At 32.1% G+C, this 22,346-nt stretch overlaps 1 protein-coding gene across 2 annotated transcripts; it reads left to right on the plus strand.

The window, feature by feature from the left end:
• The first annotated feature begins 2,922 nt into the window (after positions 1 to 2,922).
• Positions 2,923 to 7,790, plus strand: LOC115967741 (peroxidase 45-like). 2 transcript variants are annotated; one of them, XM_031086870.1, is made up of 5 exons: positions 2,923 to 3,024; positions 5,869 to 6,090; positions 6,364 to 6,552; positions 6,774 to 6,939; positions 7,220 to 7,789. In XM_031086870.1, exons 2-5 carry the CDS (start codon positions 5,881 to 5,883, stop codon positions 7,624 to 7,626), a joined length of 972 nt encoding a protein of 323 aa, XP_030942730.1. In that variant the 5' UTR covers positions 2,923 to 3,024; positions 5,869 to 5,880; the 3' UTR covers positions 7,627 to 7,789. The 2 variants fall into 2 exon arrangements, with proteins under 2 accessions (XP_030942730.1, XP_030942729.1); XM_031086869.1 differs by lacking the exon at positions 2,923 to 3,024 and adding an exon at positions 5,188 to 5,362 and having other exon boundaries at positions 7,220 to 7,790.
• Positions 7,791 to 22,346: the final 14,556 nt, after the last annotated feature.

Raw genomic sequence — 22,346 nt, forward strand, 5'->3', positions numbered from 1 at the left:
GTGTTTTATCAAGTCAATGGACCATTATTCAGATGTGCTTAGGAAATAATGCACCAATATTCCTTATTCTTTTCACTGTCCATATGGAGCTTAAGAATAAAATTTTGAAAGTCATGTCAGGAATAATTAACTTGATCAACCTCATCAATATATGCTTAGGTATATAATAATTGATCCATGTTTTGCGGCTTCAAATGTGATCAATTAGCGTAGTGCACGAGAGCTCGTCTCACATAATCTAGTTAATTTTGTCTTCATAGTTGGTGTTGTCTAAGCTTAATTATGAGAATCTTTTTGCTGTTAATAGCATGCATGTCAAACTTATTGTCATTGACATGTACATTGTGCTAAAACTGCGGACAAACCATGTTTCCAATCATTCATGAATTTAGATTAAAGTCAACAAACTCTGAGCATGATTTTTATTTATTTTGGATAGACACAGTAGAATTTCAATTTATGGTGTCTGTTTCATAATAATTGTTCTTTATTATCAAATCTGAGATAGTAATTAATTTTTAAATAGAGTTTAAACTTCGCATTTTTTATTTGATGATAAAAGACTTAATTGGTTAAGCTAACTGGAATCTATTATTGTAGCACGATTAGGCATATTAATATAGCAGTACTATTACGATATTATGATAATTGTGTCATTACTAAAGTAAGAAATTAAAATACTGTTTTGCACTATCACAAAAAGCTAGCTGACATGTGAAGCCTAATACTGTTTTCATTATAAGGAAAAATCTCAGAATATCCACAGCTTTATGAATTGTTACACAAAAGATAGTTTATTTCAGTAATATTAGAGTCATCGATGTATTGATAGGTGCTAAACAAACGATTGTTTTAGTGGACTTGTGTTTGTGTTGGTTTGACATTAGCTTATAAATTCAACTTTTAACTTTTATGTACAATTTTTTAAAATCTCACTTTTTAAAAATTTTTCAAGGTACAAATATACTTTAACACGCTTTCAATAAAAAAAATTTTAGCAAAAAAATAGATAAACTATTCCCAAATGGATACGGTCTTACAAACATTTTCAGCATATCCATTTGTCAATTTATTCCAAGTCGTAAACGGTTCATCTCTAGTAGAGGTTGGCTAGTGATAACTGAAATGGGCAGATAAAAAGGGCTGAAACCTACGTTTTAAATATCATAATAAATGTTTATTTATTTGTATTATTATTATTATTATATATATAGTTAGATAGTGGGAGAAAGAAAGGTGATGTTTGAAACTTTTTTTTCTTTTTTTTTTTAGAATACTAAATTTTTTAACACACATACAACGAGAGGGAAAAATGTTAATTTTAAAGAAATTGACAGTAATGTATATCCAAAAGGGTCTGTGATGTTTGAAACTTTGAATCACAAATAAAAAGTATTACAAAAAATGTCATTACTATTAGATTATCACTTGAACTTTATATCATAATAGATAAACGATTAGCTTCAAACCAATTTGGAGCTATTTTCCTCCAATTCATTATGTGGTAATTTTTTTTTTTTGAGAGAAAGTTTCAACTTATGGCGTCCGCTCCTGATGATGACTCCTTATCATCAGACCAAAACATCAATTAGTTTTTGGTGTAGGCGGGGATTGAACCCCAGATCTTTTATACAACTATTAGAGACTTTACCAGTTGAGCTAACTGGAACCCACCATTATGTGGTAATTGAAGAGACCATTCATGTGTAATTTTAGTCACATAACTTTTTTAAGGAGTATTGTGACTTATTTAAATAATACATATAAATGACCTTATAAATCAACAACCTATTAGTGCTAGGCTCCTTTTCTAAAAAAAAAAAAAAAAAATCACTTTGACACAAAGCCTCTCAATCAGTAAAAAGAAAGAAACAAAAATGCAAGAATCTAGACCCTACCAATTGGAAGCCAAACGCTCAAAATTCAGAAAATCATAAACAAAAGTTTCCTAGGCGATCCTAGGGCAGAAACTTGATCATTTTATAATTTGATTATATAAAAGTATAGGCCTAATCAAAACGTTGTTGAAGCTAAAACCAATCGCCACCGCCACCATCATCGGCAATGTTGGTCATTTGTTTTTATTATTTAATTTTTTTTGATAATTCAATATTTACAATAGAATAGTAGAAATTTGAATTCTAGGGGTTCGTTTGGATACAGCTTATTTTGCTGAAAACTATAAACACTATAGCAAAATAATTTTTAAATGTGTGAATAGTGCCGTGAGACCCATTTTTAATGAGAAAATTATTGAAAAGTGAAGTTTGTGAGTCCCGTGAACAGTGCATGGGACCCACTGATGTGCACTGTACATTAAAAAAAAGTCAATAACTGTGGCTAAAAAAAAAAAAAGAAAAAACATGAAAACGCAGACGTGGGAAGAACAAAACGCGCTTCCCGAATGCACACTAGATGTATATGTTGGAAACACCAGAAAATGCTAGTTAAATTATCATATTCTTGGGTTTTTTTTTGGTTGAAGAAGCAAATAGAATCCAAATTGAATTTAGATTTCAATTGAAACTTAATGTTGTGCCATGTGTCTAATTTAAGTATTTTTAATTTTTGTGCTAAGTGAGTGATTACATTAAAAAAAAAAAAAAAAAAAACCCACTAAATATCAATATTAATGAATCATCTTTCCAACTTTTTTTTAATAATAAAAAAAAAATGAATCATCAAATTTCTCATATATCAACTAAAAAAAAAGACTGCAATTTTATCTTAAATAAAAAAGAAAGAAAAAACACTCAACAAAAATCTCCACAGGATGGTCTCAATTCACTCAATTACCATGCCGTGTGATTGGGGATAAATCCAGTCTCGTGCAACATCTGTCTTCACAGGGTGCCCGTGCATCTTCTAAGGTTCATATATGGCTAATGACGTTAATTTTTCTTATTTCCTAGCCAACTTTCAGAGCAACTTCCATTGAGTTCGTGGTCAGATTATAGTCTGCTCATCTCCTGGTCCTTCTGGTTCGTCTTCTTCCCAAAGAAACTTATAGAAGCTGATCACACGGTGAGCTGTCAAAAATTTTATGATTAACTTTTATGGATTAATGCACCATTTCATTTCATCATATTTCAAAATCTATGGGGTATTTACTTTCCTTTTTTTTTTACCTCTCCTATAGTGTCATTTTCTTAGTAGTCTTCTTTTCTGTTCTTTTTTTGATAGCTCTTGTTTTTTTTATTCTTAATGTCAAGAATCCCAAAGGTGAATTTATTATCAAGTATCACACTAAGCCTAATAATAATACTATTTGCTTATTTGTTTATTTATTTTTATTTTAATTAAATATGAACTAAATTCGAATTCATCACTTACTTAGATTACCAACATCACAACCTTTGTGTTAAAGTTGTTGTGTGATCGTGTGTAATGATTGAATAATAAACGGAAGCATGAAAGAGAGTACACACAAAGATTTTTGTGGTTCCGCTTAACTACTTATGTCCATGGTGTTAGAGCCATTGATGGCTACATATTATATTAAGCCTTGAGTTACAAAGAATACAAATTTTCTGTATTACATTTTATATTCTACTTTATGTTTCACCAATTAGAACTAATCATGTATTTGTTTGACATTTCTTATAAAACAACCAAAGTTAAGTTTAAAATAGAAAAAAAAAATTGCACATGACAAGTTATGATTGATGAAATATAAAATGAAACACAAAAAGTGGTATAAAGGGTTTGTATTCGTTATATAGAACCTAATATAGAGTTTAGATATTAGAGAATAGTTGACTAACCCTAGACTAACCCAAGGTTAAGTTGCTTGTTCTACAAGTACATGGGCATACAATTGATTTGGTCCACTTGGGTGATAATATATCTAATTTTGTACTTGAAATGTTTGGTCAAACTTTTTTTTTTCTTATAAAAAAAACATTTTCTTTCTCATTCACGCTAATGATTAATTGCTTAAAATATAGTTAAGATTATATTGTTTTTACTAATGAACTAATAGAAATGTATAGCCTCACGTTTATAATAAACAACATATCAAATTTTTTTGTGACAATTTATATTACCAAAAATTTAATTTAAAATGTAAGTCCCATTTAGTTCAACTAATAAATTATTTTGTTTTCAAATAAAAGATACAGATATTTGAATCCCACCTATACAAAAAAAGTAAACCATGTCTTGGCTTGATATTAAACAACAATCATCATAGAGTGGGTGTCATAGTTCAAATCCATCTTATCTAAGAAAAAAAAAAACATTAATTAAGAGTCACATATATTTTATGGCCTTATCTACATATATATAATTATTATGTTTATGAGCATGTTCCTAGATACATTACTTACGAATAAAATTGACCTTCCAAGATCAAAAACCATGTATATATCTGAGCATTCTTCTTTTGGTTCAAGTTTTGTTTCGTTGCGAGAAAACAGAAAGGAGAAAAAAGGTTTTGTAGTTAGGTAATACGTGTTGAATATTGTGCATTGTTAATGTTGTTTTTTTATAAGTTTTGACTGGCAACTGTAGGTGGTTAGGAAATAATTTTTAAAACTATGGTGAAAAAGCTAAACTAAAATAAGGTATCTATTACTTTAGTTTAGCATGAAGTTTCTTATCAGCAATTGTTATTTCTACTATACACCAAATTTAGCTCCACATAAAAGAATCTTGATAGGAATTTCTCTTACAAGCTTCTATCTTTTTGTGTACTCGGTATATTAAATAATGCCTTCACGAGCTAGAAGGCTTACCAAACTCAAGGTTAAGAAAAAAGATTGATAAATAGTAATACATTTTGTTATATGAATGATAAAAGATTAAAAGGGTGTATTGGGGCACTATTGAAAAAGTTTTTTAAGAGCCTTAAATTTTTTTAAGAAATTGGTAGATTTATTTAGTTAAAGATTGAATTTTCATCTGAATAAAAGATTATAATAGATGATGAAAATATTTTTATATTAAATCTAGAAACTTTTTGAGATTTTTGGTAATACATTTTTTAGGGAATGTTTGGTGCAGTTGTTTAAATAACAGTCTTTAATGTTTAAATACTAAAACAAATATTTCCACAATATTTTTTAACCCACATATATTTTCATAACATTTAAATAACGATACTAAAAATCTCCAACTCTTTTAGACTTTTTAAGTATTTGTGACAGGGTTTTACCAACAACAAATGATTTAAATTATTTAAATGTACTTATAGTGATTCGGATGATGGAAGACTGGAAGTACATAGCATAATTGGCAAATCAAAATTCAAATCAAATCACATCAAGAAGTGGCTTACGTTTTAATTATTTTTCTTTTATTTTGGAGAGGGGCGGTGAAGTGAAGGGCACCAGATTGCAACGTAGTCGGCAGAGGTGCACATGTACTGAGTTGCCAACTTATTTACAATCCTATTGTCCAACATTAAAAATGGAGATCAGATTGTCTTTCATTGTCTGTCGAACATGTTCATTGTCCTATGCATTGTTGGAGTGGACTCTACAATCCTTAGAAATAGATATCCATGCAAGCAAAATATTGTTTATACACTGTACACACTTATTCACGTCTATTATTTCACACATATCTACAATTGATGCGATAATATTTACATTATAATACATAAACATAGATATAAAAAAAAAAAGTGAAATTGTAGATGCAATTTTATCTCTGAATAATTTTCGAAATATTTTCTATTGTCACCTCTCTTCAACATCGATGGCGAACAAATAAAATAACATTGAAAAAAAAAAAATCCATGCATTAAGGCCAGAGTGTTCCTGCAGGATTCTTTGTCCCAACTAGGGGTATAACATTATCTTACTATCCTTTTTTTGTCTTCAAATTCTCTGTATAAATAATCCCTTACATGCAAAACAACAACAGCAACAAGAAGCAATGGAATCTCGCAGTGCCATTCTTTTGTCATTTTCGCTTCTTGCTCTCCTTCTAACCACTACTTCAGCTCAACTTAGAAGGGATTTCTACAAGAACACATGCCCAAATGTTGAATCATTAGTCCGCTCAGCTGTCACAAAGAAGTTCCAGCAGACCTTTGTTACTGCCCCAGCAACTCTTCGACTCTTTTTCCACGATTGCTTTGTTCGGGTTTGTAGTCTTATCTCACACAACAAATTTCAATACATTTTTCATAAGGGTTGAGGTAACAGATTGTGATTGTTGTATGATAAAAGTAACATTAATTAGACCTAGTTTAATGTGAAAGTGATGTTGCACTGATCACAATCTGTTATTTTGATAAATTTTGAAAAAACTAATTAAATTTTTTGTGTCCATAGCATTGTTAATATCAGTTTTGGTATCATGGTCAGTTTACCAGATGTTACCTATATATTAAGATATTGGCTTCTTCTGGAACAGGGATGTGATGCTTCAGTGTTGATTGCCTCACCATCAGAGAAGGATCACCCTGATGACCTTTCTCTTGCTGGTGATGGATTTGACACTGTAGTCAAGGCTAAGGCAGCTGTTGATAGGGATTCTCGGTGCACAAACAAAGTTTCTTGTGCTGATATACTAGCTCTTGCCACTAGAGATGTGGTAGTATTGGTATGTGGACTCCCAACAAACAGTTGGGTTTCTCTTTTCAGTTCATTATTTGTCATTTTCAGGGAAAACATTGCTGGAAAAAGATGTATAGTTACGAAAATTTTTGAACTTTTCAACAGCTCAACTCTCAACTAATTTATACATAGTTTTAACTTCCACAATCATTATTATTTAGCACCAACACTTTGATCAAATGGTATATGCTTTGACATGTAATACAGGCAGGGGGGCCATCATACACAGTCGAATTGGGGAGGCGTGATGGGAGGATATCTACTGCTGCCAGTGTTCAAAGGCATCTTCCTCATCCAGATTTCAATTTAGACCAGCTCAATTCCATGTTTAGCTCAAATGGTCTTACCCAGACAGATATGATTGCCTTATCAGGTACCTGAAGTCTTCAAGCCCTTTGTTCTAGCTCTTAGAATTTTCTATATAACACACGTTTGACATGGTTTAGTAACTCTTATTTATCAGACACATAAAGCAAAATATTTTGTAAGGCTAAAACTATTACAAATTTTTCAACAACAAAATACTAATGTTTGAATATTTTTTTAATTAATGATACGTCAATTTGTAGAATTTATGTGATAAAATTTGTAATATCTCTAATATCGGTCATTCAACATATTAGCTGACTTGTGAAGTTTTATGTTTCTATTAGGTGCGCACACAATTGGGTTCTCTCATTGCGGCCGTTTCTCCAATCGAATCTACAACTTCAGTCCGAAAAGCCGGATTGACCCGACACTAAATTCAGCTTACGCTTTGCAACTTAGACAGATGTGTCCGATAAACGTTGATCCTAGAATTGCCATTAATATGGACCCAACCACACCTAATAGATTCGACAATGCTTACTACAAAAACCTTCAGCAAGGAAAGGGTCTCTTCGGCTCTGATGAGATATTGTTTACAGATACAAGATCAAAGTCCACTGTTAACTTGTTTGCATCAAACAATGGAGCTTTTCAACAGGCCTTTGTAACTGCAATAACCAAACTAGGCCGAGTAGGGGTTAATACTGGAAATCAAGGTGAAATTCGTCGCGATTGCACTCGAATTAACTAGAAGAGAGATTCATTCTTTCTTCTAATGATTTTTCTTCTAGCTTTGTTATCTATGATTGTATCACAACCTACAAGTGTTTAGCTTTTTGATGGTAACTTTCAGAATAAAATAAAAGTGATAAGTTCACCTACAAAAAGAAAATGTCAAATCAAACAATTACGACTTGAGAATACCTGAAGAGGACCAATCAAAGCAAAATTTCTGACTACTAGTGATAAGCAGAGGTTGCATACTAAAGTTGGCAATAGCTACCATGTCCAAGATTTTATATATGTTCCTTACTATTTGTGTTTTTCATTATAAAAGCATTCACATCAGCCTCAACATGTTTTTAGTCAAATTTGGTCTAATAAACCATCAGCCTCAACATGAGAGAAAGAGAGAAAAGAAAGACACAAAAATCACTATCGCCAACTATCAAAGAACCGGTTGGGAATACAAACATTTGTCAATTGGAGTATACCCGGTTGGGTATACTCCTTTACTACAACACTTGGTCATCGAGTTAGATCATACCGGTAATGTGGCACGAGAGGGAGAAAAAAAAGGTTTTCCAATGAGACTTGATTTTGAAATTTTTTTTTCTTTTCTTTTACCTTTTCACCATTTCAGTTACTCTTCATCACTGGCGTAAATGATTTCTATTGATCAAGATTTTTTTAACTGCACCAAACGTTCACTTGTAGAAAATGTTTTAAATTGAAACAAATAGTAGAGCAATGTGTCGGTATTGTGTCCTATATAATACTCATTTTAGATTGTTTTATTTTGAATGGGTTGTTGGGTTTGTGGGTTTAGATTAAAGTACACGATGGATTCCAAACAAAACGTTTGGGTTTAATTTTTTATACTTTTATGGCCCATTGGCCTATATGGGCAGTCAGTCAATGATGGCAAGTCATAAGCAATGAGATTAGAAATAGAAGCAGAATATAGTTAAAAAGTTTGAGCAAATTACAACTTATTCACTTGTGATTTGATTGAAATTTAAGTTATCTACTTATAATTTGAAATTTGACATTTTACCCACCAAAGGTTAACTCAGTTAAAGTTTCATAACCCATCTCTGTTAAAAACATAGTTAAATATGTAATTTTGCTCAACTTTTACGTATCTTTCTTCCAAAAACACAAAAAACATAAAAATACAATATCAAATAAGATGAAAAAGAATTTTGTGGAACACTTGCATCATGAGATTTCAAATTACAAGTAAACAACTTAAATTTTAGTCAAATCTCAAGTAGTTAAAATATCAAATTTCAAACCATAAGTAGGCAACTTAAATTTTAGTTAAGTCATAGATGAGTAAGTTGTAATTTTACCGAAAAGATTAAAAAGGGAGAAAAAAACGGGTACGTAGAGAGCTTCAATCATGGTTCTATCTACCTGATAGCTATTAAAAAAATATTATTCTCTAAAATAAAATTTTCTAAAAATTTTGGGCAACAATTTAGTAAGATATATATTCTAGGAAAAAGATTCCAACTAAATAATGGTAGTCACACTATTTCAAAAATTCATAACAATTTTACAATATTCTCAAATTATGTGACCTCCTCGCACATTGGTCATTAATTATTATTTTTAGAATCTTCTTTTAACAAATTAAATTACAAATTATGGTAGGCTCCTGTGTAAGGTTGTAGGCTAACTAAAAATATGAAATTATCTTGAAGTTTTGTAGTGTCCCTAACTTTATTGATGATTGTATTGTGCACCATAAATTGCTTGCCTATATGTAGATGCCAAGTTCTAAACTTTTCTATATTCATAGTGGTCTAAGGTTCAATTAAGTGTTACATACATTCCTTTAGAAGTGTAAGGTAACAATTTGGCTCCCAAGTCCAAAGGATGTATGAACTTAGACCCAAAGAGTCCAATACAATGAATTTATAGAGAGTGGGTTGGAAAACTAGGCTTTAATGAGTCAGACAACAAGTAAAGTGGATCTAGATGACAAGAAAATGAAGATAAACTGGTTTAATCTGAAGAAAATCGTTCTCAGCACAGTCCGAGGAGATTAGTTCTTATATATTGATTCTCAAGTTTGATTACAAATTCCACTTTTGATTGCTATAGTATTTTTTTCTTAATTTCTCGATCCCTTTCTTCAGGATCTTCTTTCTATTTTATACTATCCTCCTCCTTCATTTCTACCCTCCACGTGTAGACTAGATTGCTAAAGTTGATCTTTTTCCTATCAGCATCTTCTTGAACTCTTTGGGGAGTAGCTGTAATGCTGAAAGATACTGTTTAGGTATCACTTTTTCATTAATGTGGCCAAAAATTTAACTGTAGAGCATTTAATGCGGTGGTAGCAGTTTTTCTTTTAGATATTTCATGGCCTCCCTCTGTCCTGTTCCTTATGGATACTTATCCTTATCAGGGTAATCATTTGGAACATTGCTCTTGGTGTCAGACAGCACCTTCTGACCTAGGCTTTGCTCAACCGAGGAAGCATTCCTCCTCGGACCGCCTTCTTGGATGGTCATAATCAGACCTCACTTCTTTACTTACGAACATGGATTCTTAGGAAGGTGTTTACTCGTCCTTAGACTATTTAATGTCCTCAGATTGGGCCTCTGACCCAATATATACAAAGATATGTACTCCTGGGCCTATCACCCTTACAAAAAGTATAAGTGTTTGTGGGGTGTTTGGGGGGAGGGGGGGAGGGGAGGAAGAGTTGGTGTTCAAGTTTCTAGGAGAGAGTTTTACACACATATATACTTATCTTAGACTAAAGTAGAATTCTACCTAAGAGCCAACAAAAAAAAAAAAAATTGCATTTATGACAAGGTACTAGTTAATTACCACCTGTTAATGGGTTAAATGCATTTACATATATATATATATATATATATTTATCAATTATCTATACATAGTTCATTAATTATTTATATAAAAGAAATTTATAGCATTATTTTTATAAAACTTTTATATTAAACAAGTTATTTGGAATTCTTATTATCAAAAAGGAAAGAAAAAACATTTGACTTCAACGATAACATTCTTCCTCCTTAGTTGCTTTGACAACAATCAAAAGACTAAGGGTCCATTTGGTTGGAAGGATGGAAAAGTGAGAGGATAAAAAATAGAGGGAGGATGGAAAAGTGGGAGGATAGAAAAGTTTTTAGCTTTCCTTATTTGTGTTTGGTTGAGAGGGTGGAAAAGTGGAGGGATGGAAAAATTTTTGGTTTGATTGAAAATAAGGTTTGTATAAATTTACCATCATGTCTCTCTTAAATAAAACAAAAAGTAGTACATTATACTTCTAAAAAAAATTGTGTATAGATGAAAGTGGACATTTCAAAAAATAGCATAAGAAATCATTCAAAAGTGTTTTCTTAAAAAAATAATTAAAAAAATTTAAAAAAAAAGAAGGAAAAGAAGAAGAACCAACCATGTCTTGACAAAACCAAAGAAAGAAAAAAGAAAAAAAAAAAAAGCTACCATTAACAGAGAAAGAAAAAGTCAAAAGAAAGAAAAAGGAGCTAGAAACGTTAAAAGAGGTGGGGGCAGTTTTGTCCAAATATTTTTCATATTTTTCACTTCAATTTTCTCTCCAGTTTGGAGAGATTGTATTTTAAAGGGGGAGAAGAGAAAACTTGTGGACCCCACCAAAATCTCTCCTTTTTTCCACCCTCAACCAAACAACCAAAAACATAATTTTCTCCCAACTTTTCTCTCCTTCATTTTCCTTCCTCCCTAAAATCACCCTAACCAAACGTAGGGTAAAGCAAATTTAGAGAGAGAGAGAGAGCCTAAAATCAATCAATGTAATTAAATAGACTATTTAAAAGTTAAATGCATAAGACAAAAGCTACAAGACATTAAATGAAGACCTATTAAAATAAGCTAAACAACATTGGTTGAAAACTGGTTCCACTTGAAAATTGAAAAGTTAAGGAGTCATGATTATGTTGTTATTTAAGAAAATTTATATTATAAGACAATCTTATGAGGTCACCTTCACAATAAGTGAAAACTACATATATGAGACCCAAATATCATGTGAGGGGGAGATTTTATGAGATCATCTCTTGAGATATATTCTTACTATATAGGTGGTTATGTGAGGCATTTTCTTCTACATAGGGAGTAATGAGTAGCCTTGACCATCCTAGCTCCTTGTGTGTTATTTGTGTGTTAGAATTTTATTAGGGTTAGTAAACAATTTTTTAGTATTTGGTGGTCAAATTTGTAAATTATATTATTTTAATAATAATTATTTAAATTGTTACTGTTTTGAAATAATTTGGATTTTTAACATTTTTTCAAATACAACCAAGTCAATTGATATTAAGTGTTAAAATTGTGTTTCTAAAGCTAGATTTTAAAAAGAGGCTAAGTTCCAATTAACTTCAAGATAAGGTCAATTTAAATAATTAATATGAAAAAATAATAGTATTTTAAAAATTTTACTGATTATTAGACACTTGTTAGTGTATATCATTTGTTCACACTTCTTTTATGTTTTAAATGTAAAAATTGTGCGTGAAATTGTGAAAGTAGTATGTATGGAATGTACATTAGTGAATGTGTGAGAACATTTATTATTCTTGTTTCTCTATTACACCCCATACATGCAAGACAATTATAGTGTTCTCTAATCTCTACTTCTCTTTTCTTTTTTCTTTTATTATTATTATTATTATTGTGGGGTCCAATAACTTAAGGCCCTGACCCATTTTTACATTGGGGACCAAGGCCCGAGCCGAGGAAGGTTATGGCCGAGGATAGGTAATAAAAGTCCAAATAGTTTTGAGACACCGCCGAGGATGATTCTGTCCTCGGAATATCCGAGGTCTCCCTGGAAGGAAGGGCAAAAACGGTATAGGAACAGTTTGGGAAAAAATCTAAAATATCTAGGTCAATAGATAAGGGAACACTGGATAGTATAACGACCAAGGACAAAGGGAAAACTGCCCTTACTGCCATTCAATACTCTGCACCTGACAGAGCCATACCCTTCAGCTTTTACAACCACCCCAACCACTTTGGGTATGGGCTAATGGGACAAGTATCAGTCCTGGAAAGTCGAACCCACACGTGGACGTTGGATAAGGGATGCAGGCTAGTATAAAAGGAAAAGTAAGGAATCCGGGGAAAAGAGGCTGGGAAAAATGGCCAAAAACCAGAGCCTCCCAGCCCGCCTCCTGGAGAAAGACTCCTAGGTGAACACGATTGAACCACGTATGAACACCATGAAAAACCCACTGTCTGGTGATCAAGGCCTAGCCTTTCAAACCCACACTCTATAAATGATATTGTTTGGGCCTTTTTACGTGCGAACCCAATATTATTATGGGTCGTCACAAATCGTGTCCTTACAATTATTATTATTATTATATATAGGGTTGTATTCAAGTTACAACTAGTGTAACTTTAAGTAATGTTATATTACTTAATATATTTTAATTGAATGCGACTTTTGACAAATTTACCGTTAGATTACATTATCTTTGTATATTCTCCATACTTGCAAAATTTTAAGGTGATCAAAAATTAACAGTCATGTCATCAATCAATTGTTTAAATTTAAGTATTTGTACTTTAAAATAATGCATAAAAGATGAGTTTATGAATCGAATGGTAAATAACATCTAATTAGCATGAATGTTAAGAACATATAGAACATGTAATTCAACGGTAGAATTTTCAAAATATGAATTCTATAATGAGTTACACCTAATGTAACTTGAACTCAATCTATATATATATATATATATATATGGATAAGTAAATAAGTGGAATAATACTAATACTTATAGCGCTAGTAAGTGGATTATTATGACTTCCTTGGCAGAGAGGAAGAACAAGGGAAAAGCACTAGCACAGGGCTATTATCAAGAAAAAAGGCTCCCAGTGGGACAACCTTTTGTAATGCATGAAGGCGCATCTTTTGGAGTAAAATCTAGTGGATCAACATCCCTTCAGGGATTTGTCCTAGCAAAGGAGACATATTCCAGTGGTGATATGATAATTGCTTTGCAAGAAGTTTTGTCTAAAAGGTTACAATTCCACAATGGAACCTATTTAGAACTGCTAGATTCTATTAAATGTATTCTTCATAACCTTCAAGTTGCTTTTACTAGAAACCACCGTAACCTTTTCCAGAAAACCCTTAGAGCCCTTGAAATCCACCTTGTTAACCTTACTGCTCAAAATGAGGCTTATATGAGCCACTATGCTGACCTTGTTTCAAAAAATAACCTTATTTCAGAAAGTGATCTTGCTTCAGAAAATAACCCTGTTTTAGAAAATGATCTTACTTTAGAAAATAACCTTGTTTCAGAAAATGAGGCTCTTAGAAGCCACCTTGAAGCCTACATTAGTCAACTCTTTGGTAAAGAGGAAATCCATTCAATGGATAAAAAGACTATAATGGGCACTGATTATGCTAGATTGAGTTTTAAGACCCAATCTCTATAAAGAAGTGCTACTACCAACTGGCCAATAGATATACAATCTCGTATTCTGGAAAGCAAGGCTATGTTTAGGTCTTTTGACCTATGGTTAAATATTTCAAGAAACTTGTTTCAGCTACTATTCTTAATTCTGATGAATTGGATGAATCTGGTAACATATTAATCCAACTAGATTGGGAAGAACACTTTGGGAGTTTTCTCAGAGTGTATGAAAAGAAACATCCATTTCCTAGTCTCCTGATTAATTATGATGATGGTTCATATGTTGTTGATGATGATTCAGATGATGATGATGATGATGATGATGATGATAGGGATCCTATCTGACTTTCCCAAATGTTTGAATATGGCTTTATCAGGTTCATAAAATTAACAAGCCATAAACAGGTCAGCCAGCTTCCACAAATTATGTAGACCGCTATTAAGGGGTTTGAGAGCTCTTTTGTTTCCATTAGATGCTGAGCACTTTGCCAAAATGGGAAAGAGATAACTTGATGAATGTCCAACCCTTAAATCATCTCATTCTCATTAATGGTCACACTAACCAAGGACAATGGCTTGAGGGAAATTCCCACTTCTCATTCAAAGATCCTTTTGCTCTTGCAGAATGTTGGAGAAATTATTTTAATAATCAAATTCTTGATGTTGCTCAGAATCTATGGAAAGATTATCATTTCATAGGAAGCACAGATAGAATTTCTGTTTTTGGTCCCAGACCCTATGCTAATGCCATTGCTCATTTGCGGATAGCCGATCATTGTAACACAAGAAGTCTTCTCACCCCAGGAAAAACTCCAGAATTTGAGGCACTTCTATATTGTGGATTCTATAACTAGTAAGCCATCTATCATGAGCATGCATGCAATAATGATTCTCCATGGGATCCTTATGATGGTTATCCATCTGATGCTCCTTCAACTGATTGATGAGTGGCCTCCTTAGGCTATTGCTACTTTCCCCTATTTGTCTGGCCTGCACAATGGCCAAATTGCTACAATGTTTACCCTCTGGTAAAATTCCCACAATTGTTTCACACCACTGCCCCATGCGTAAATGATGATGTTCAGATAGATTATTTTAGTTTTAGTCAATTCAATGTCTACTATTGCTTCATTGCTTCCTGATGTTCAGAGAGATTCTTTTGGTCTTTTGGCTTTTAATCATTCCAAAGCCTACTATTGCTCCATGCATAAAAAGAAGTCATTCCAAAGTTTACTATATGATGATGTTTTGAAAAGAAATTTCGTCATGCTTTTCCTCATACTTTTAATCATTCCTCCTAGCAAGTTTTGGACTCTAGTCATAGCTCTTGCAGATTCCTCATGATCTCTTGCTGATTCCTCATGATTTAGTAAAAAAGGTAAAAAAAATATTATCCACAATTACTATTCATGAATTACTGTTCACCGATTACTGTTCATAATTACTGTTCATGGCACTATTCATTCTGGAATTTTGCCTATTTAAGGGGGGCTGTCCCTTAAGTTTAGGACAAAATTCTTTCTTTAGAACTTCTTTCTTTTAGAAGCCTTCCTTTAGAGAGAGTTCTTTGTTTCCACCTTAGGATTTCCTACTACTTTCCCTACAAACTTGTAACTAGAACTAGTACAAACTTTGTAATTGTTTCAATCTTGTGACCACTACTACTGTAAATGTTTTGTTCTATTTTCAATAACAAATATTTTCAGTTTTCAGTTTATTATACTACTTGTTGCCATTGCTATCTTGGACGATTCAAATTTTTAATTGCTTTCATATATACTGCTAGGCTGATTCTACTGCCTTACTATTGTTTTAAGTTACTTTGTTTATATTTGCAATATTGCCTTCTTGGCTGGTTCTACTTTATTTATTTTACTTTTAACATATATATTACTGTGCTTCTGCCTTCAGTGCCGTGTCCCTTCCCCCATTTTTTAATTGCTTTCATATATACTGCTTGGCTGGTTCTACTGCCTTACTATTGTTTTAAATTACTTTGTTTATATCTACAATACCGCCTTCTTGGCTGGTTTTACTTTTTTTTTTATTTTACTTTCAACATATATATTGTTGTGCTTCCGCCTTCACGTCGTGTCCCTTCCCCTATTTTGGTATTAGAGCCACTCTTTTCTTACCGGTGATAGTGTTGTTGTGTTCTTTATCTTTCTATCTGTGTCTACCCGAAACTTTGATACTCCTTTGTTGTGTTCCATTTTCACCATCGTTGGCGCCACCCATGTCGGAAAGTGAATTCCCAGAACCGAACAGTAAGGCCCGTTTGAGCCAAGAGAGGGCGTGTAGGGCATGAGAGGTATAGGGTTGACTAGGGTATGTGTTACGAAAAGCAACGGTGATAAGAAAAACATTATAATTGAGTGTTAAACCTAGGATAGTATGGATAGGTTGTGGAGATCCAACTCCTCTATCAGTTCCAGGATTGGTTGTCCTCCTGATATTGTAAATGAAGAAGATCACAATGTTGAAGATAATGAGCTATTTCCTGATTTCTAGAAATGGAATATACTCAAGATTGATACTAAAACTATTTACAAAACTAGTTGGACTGAAAATGCTTTTCATTCTACTTATAAAGGTAGAACTGTTGAACAAATATTCTCTATTTCAAAAACTCGTGAAAAATGTTGCTTGTTTTCTAAGAGAAATATTAGTGAATTTATTGCTGCTAAAAAATTTAGTTATTTGCATATTGGTATGGTTCAAGTTGTTGTTAAACCACTTACTAGAAAAGGAATAAATGCTTCTATTCTCATCTGTTTAAGAGATGCTAGATTTAAGAACTTTAAAGATAGCATTCTTGGTATGATTACTGCTTCTATGTATGATGATCTTGTACATTTTAATTGTTATCCTGATATTACTCTTGCTTTGGATGATCCCAATATTGTTAAAGCTTTAACTTTGAATGTTGCTTCATCTGGTTATCACATGGAAGAAGGTAGTAAACCTTTTGCTTTGATTTATCATATTTATTATAGACTTTTGGGTACTCAACCGAACCCTCGTGCTAAGATTAATAGAGAACCTTCTGGTAAAACCTTGTTAATTCAATGTCCAACCCCTAATGCTAAAGTTCAAGTTCCAAAAATGATTCAATGGCAAGACGTAAAGCTTCCCACTGAATGGTTGTTGGAACAAGAATCCCCTCTTGTTGAACTTGTTTTTGATGAGCTAGATCTTACTCATATTCAACAATATCTTGATGGTATTTTTAAAATAAGTTTTCAAAATAATCAACCTTTGCGGATCAACGAAGGAAGACATTCCTTTGCTGGATCTGAAAGCATTTCAAAAAAAGATCAAGAGATCAATGATTTTTTGCAAAAGAATTTTGAAAAACCCACTGATTTAAAGCTAAAAGGTGTTTCAAGTGATAAATCTCAAATTAGCTCTATTTACTACTCCACTGAACCTGAAGCTTCCTCTTCATATAGCAGAACTGCTACACTAAATCTATTTGTCCATTTGATTCTGATTTTCCTCCTATTGAAAATCCTGTTTTCCAAAATCAACTAAGAGTTTTGAATGTTTTGGATGAAGGTTTTGAAATTGATATGGTTTCACTATATAATGAATTTATGCTTGTAAAAAATAGAAATAAAAGAAAATACTTCCAAAGTAATTTTGCTCAGTTTGAAAAAGACTGTGTTAAAAGGAAATGGTTAGAAAAAATGAATCAATTGAAAAAATATATTTTGTTTCTTGATTTTTTTGAAAACCATTATGCTTCAAAAGCTGAAGTTTCAAAACAACATTTAAATTTTATAAAAAAAATCAAATTTTGTTAAAGAAAATAAAACCATTGCTAGGTCTAGCCATCCGCCTCTTGAGACAATTTTCATAACTACTAATAAGACTGATGGTAAGGCCTCCCCTTTCAAAATTGCAGATGATAAAACTCTCATTGTTAGTCTTATTGAACAAAACAATTTTACTAATGAATCTTTGCATATTATTGGTCAATAGCTTGACTACATTTAAGAAAAAATTGTTGAAAAAACTCCTGTTTCAAAAACCGAGAAACCTTTGATTGATTACCTAGTCAAGATTAAAAATTGAAGTTTAAAAATTCTCAAGCCAAAACTCTTGACATTGTTGAGAAAATGCTTTTTGATTTAAAGGTGAAAACTGAAGGTACTTCTACAAGTATTCCTGCTGCTCGAACTATTTCAAAAAATGAAAAAGAAATTGTTTCTGAAGAAAATACAGATTCTGATATTGTTTCTTCTGTTTTTGTTAAAAAGTTTTTTGATGATGATTTACTAGAAATTAAAAGATTTGTAGGAAATTCCAAACCCATGTCTTTTACAAAAAATTGGTATTCAAAACCTACTCCTCCTGATATGCAGTTTGAAGAAAGAGCTTTTCAAACACAATTCTCTATTTTTGCTGATAAAATTTATGAATGGAATATTGATGGTTTGTCTGAAAAAGAAATCATTAATAAAATGGGTTATATGTCTATGGTTGGAATTGCTTATGTGAATAATCATAATCTTGATCACCCTAAAATTGTTGATCTTCTTGTTACTGGTTTTTCTGGCACTCTTCATGGATGGTGGGATTCATATCTCACAGAAGATTCCAAAGAATCTATTAAACATGTTGTTAAAAAGAATGCTGAAGGTTTGCCTATTTTTGATGAAAGTATTGGTCGAGGTATTTTTGATGGTGTCAATACCTTGGTCTATACCATTCTCAAACATTTTGTTGGTACTCCATGTAATATTTTGTTTCGAATTTCTTATTCTTTGAATAATTTGGGATGTCCTACTATGTTTGATTACAGATAGTACCAATATGTTTTCATTTCTAGAGTGATGCTTCGGAAAGATTGCTACAAGCCTTATTGGAAAGAAAAGTTTATTGACGGTTAGCCTCCTATCTTTGCTCATAAGGTAAAACGAGAGTTAATTGGTAAAAATGATGCCATTGATTATGATAATTTAACTTGTGGTGATATTTTAAGCACTATTAAAAAACTTGGTATTAATATGTGCAATGATGAAAAACTATTAAAACACCAATTAAAGAATAAAAGGAACGCTAAATATGAAATGGGTAATTTTTGTGAACAATATGGTTTGCCCCCTATTGCTCCTTCCAGGCAAAAGGGTAAAAAACATGATAAAAATTATAGCCATAAAAAACATAAAAAAATACAAAACCAACTTTGCTAAACCTAATGATTTCTATGCTAAAAAGAAAAATGTTTCTAAAAAAATATGATAAATAGAGATCAGGTAAAGGTAAATATTTTAACTGTAGAAAACTTGGACATTACAGTAAAGATTGTAAACAAAAACCTGGTAAGTTAAAAAATAAGTTTAACATGTTAAAAATTGATGATAAAGATCAAGAAGAATTATTCAGAATCCTTGAATCAAACAATTCGTTTGATTCTTTGGAAGATGATTTTTTTCTTCATCTGGTTCTTGCTATCAATCTACTGATGATTCCTCTGATTCACCTAATGTTAAAATTGGTTTAGAGATTCATGTTGTAATGTTATTAAATCTGTTAATGTTTTCACTAAAAATGAAGAAAATGAAAGTTTGTTGGTTAAATTGATAAGTCAAATTGAAAACCCTGAATTACAAAAAGAATATTTGGATAAGTTTAAGAAAAATTTGATAAAAGATGAAACTAGTAAAAAATTAAAATCAACGATAAGTTTTGAAGAAACTTTGGAAAGATTTAATAAAAAGAAATCCAAAAAAATTAACTGTTAGTGATCTTCAACATGAAATTAATGTTGTTAAACAAGAGATAAATGAATTAAAACATGAATTTAAAAGCATTAAAAGTGATAATAATAATAATCTTAAACAAGAAGTGTTGTTGTTAAAAATTGATAAAAATCTTAATAAACCTGATAATGAACAAGATGAGCATAAAAATGGAGATGAATCTAGTCAACAGACTTTTCTTTCTAATAAAGGTATTGTTGATAATTCTCAACTTAATCTTGTTAATAAAATACTTCTTTCAAAATGGTTTACAAAAGTTAAGATTCTTGTTTCCCATGATTATCATTTCACTGTTATTGCTATGATTGATTCTGGTGCGGATATGAACTGTATCCAAACATGAGCATTATTCAATTCATATTTAATCTTTATTTGACTACCATTAGCAGAAACCAATCTTTCAGTTGATTCCTTCAAAATATTTTGGAAAATCAACTGAAAGATTGATTTCTGCTAATGGTAGTCAAATGAAGATTAAATATGAATTGAATAACGCTCATGTTTGTCATGGTAATGTCTGTTTCAAGATTCCTTCTGTCTTTGTTAAAAACATGACTGATAAAGTGATTCTTGGTCTGCCATTTATAAATGCTTTGTATCCTTTTCTTGTTGAACATAATGGAATTACTACTAATCCTTTTGGGTAGAAAGTAAAATTCAAATTTGCTTCAAAGTTTGAAATTGATATTGATCATGCTTTAAATCTGATTCATGCTAAAACCAAACATCTTAACTTCCTTTAGGAAGAAGTGAGGTACAAGAAAATTGCTGAACAACTTTCAAATAAATTGTTACAATAAAAAATTGATAATTTTCAGAAAATTCTAATTGATGATGTTTTCTCTTATGCTCCTAATGCTTTTTGGCATGAGAAAATACACATTGATAATCTGTCCTATGTTGAAGACTTCCTTATTAATGTTCTTATTCAAGACCAAGTGATAGGTTCTTGCCAATGTTTCACAGATATTGCTAAAGGTAATATTCATAGCACCAAAATGTTAACTATTACCGATTGTCCTAACATTATCAATGTTTCTTCGCAGGAATCGAAGCATGTTACGTGGATAAGTACCAATAATAAGTGGAATAATACTAATACTTATACCACTAGGAAAGCCCGTTAGGATCCCTATTATCATCATCATCTAAATCATCATCAGCAACATATGAACCATCATCATAATCAATCAAGAGACTAGGAAAATGGATGTTTCTTTTCATATGCTCTAATACCACAATGGGGGCGGTTACCCGGGGCTCCCATCTCCAAGTTTCTTATGCTCGGAAAACGCCCTAAACCCCACGATGTCGAGCCCTGCTTTCAACGACAAGGCATAGGGCAAGACACGCAATTCATGTGGTCCTGACTTCGGCGACACCGCGTACCTACCAAAGCATATGGTCCTAGCACTTTTCGGTATTCGCACCTGCCATTGGAGAGCCTCTCTTTACCATGTATCTATTACAAAGTGAGAGAATCAACAGTTTAATCAGGCTCTGATACCAAAATGGGGGAAGGGACATGGCGTTGAAGGCGGAAGCACAATAATATATATGTTGAAAGTAAAATAAATAAAGTAGAACCAACCAAGAAGCGGTATTGGAGATATAAACAAAGTAATTTAAAACTATAGTAAGGCAGTAGAACCAGCCAAGCAGTATATATGAAAGCAATTAAAAATTTAAACCATCCAAGATAGTGGTAGCAACAAGTAGTATAATAAACTAAAAACTAAAAATACTTGTTATTGAAAATAGAACAAAACACTTACAGTAGTAGTAGTGGTTACAAGATTGAAACAGTTACAAGTTTATAGGGAAAGTAGAAGGAAATCCTAAGGTGGAAACAAGGAACTCTCACTAGAGAAAGGCTTCTAAAAGAACGAAGTTCCGAAGAAAGAATTCCGTCTTAAACTTAAGGGACAACCCCCCTTAAATAGGAAAATTTTTGGAGTGAACAGTAAAAAGTGAACAATAAAAAGTGAATAGTAATCCATGAACTACCCGTGAACAGTAATCTGTGAACAATAAAAGTGAATAATGATTTTTTATTTTTTGACTAAATCATGAGGAATTAACAGGAGATCATGAGGATTCTGCAAAAGTAATAACTAGTGTCCAAACTTTGTCAAAAGAGAGCTTGAGTTGACAGAAAGCATGAAGAAACATCATCATGAAGAACCATCATTATTTGTGGTGTGAACCAATGGTGGGAATTTCACCGGGGGAGTAAACATTGCATCATTTTGGCTGCCGTTGTGTAGGCCAGACAAATAGGGGAATCAATCAATCCTTTGCTAGATCATGAGCATCTTCTTCATCATGATTAAACCACTCCTGGTTGTAAGGGTCTTTTATAACAGAGGCTTCAGAGGACCGTTCATCATCTGAGACAACAGCTTCTTTTCTTTTGAAATCATTTTGATAAGAGCATATAGAGCATCAGGGTCCTTGCAAATTTCATCCAAAGGAGAACCCTTCTTTCTAGGCTTAACAGGAGGTTTGATAGTTTTAGCAGATGAGGAAGTAGGTGC

This window comes from Quercus lobata, chromosome 11 (genome assembly GCF_001633185.2).
Source record: "Quercus lobata isolate SW786 chromosome 11, ValleyOak3.0 Primary Assembly, whole genome shotgun sequence".
Classification (NCBI taxonomy): Eukaryota; Viridiplantae; Streptophyta; class Magnoliopsida; order Fagales; family Fagaceae; genus Quercus; species Quercus lobata.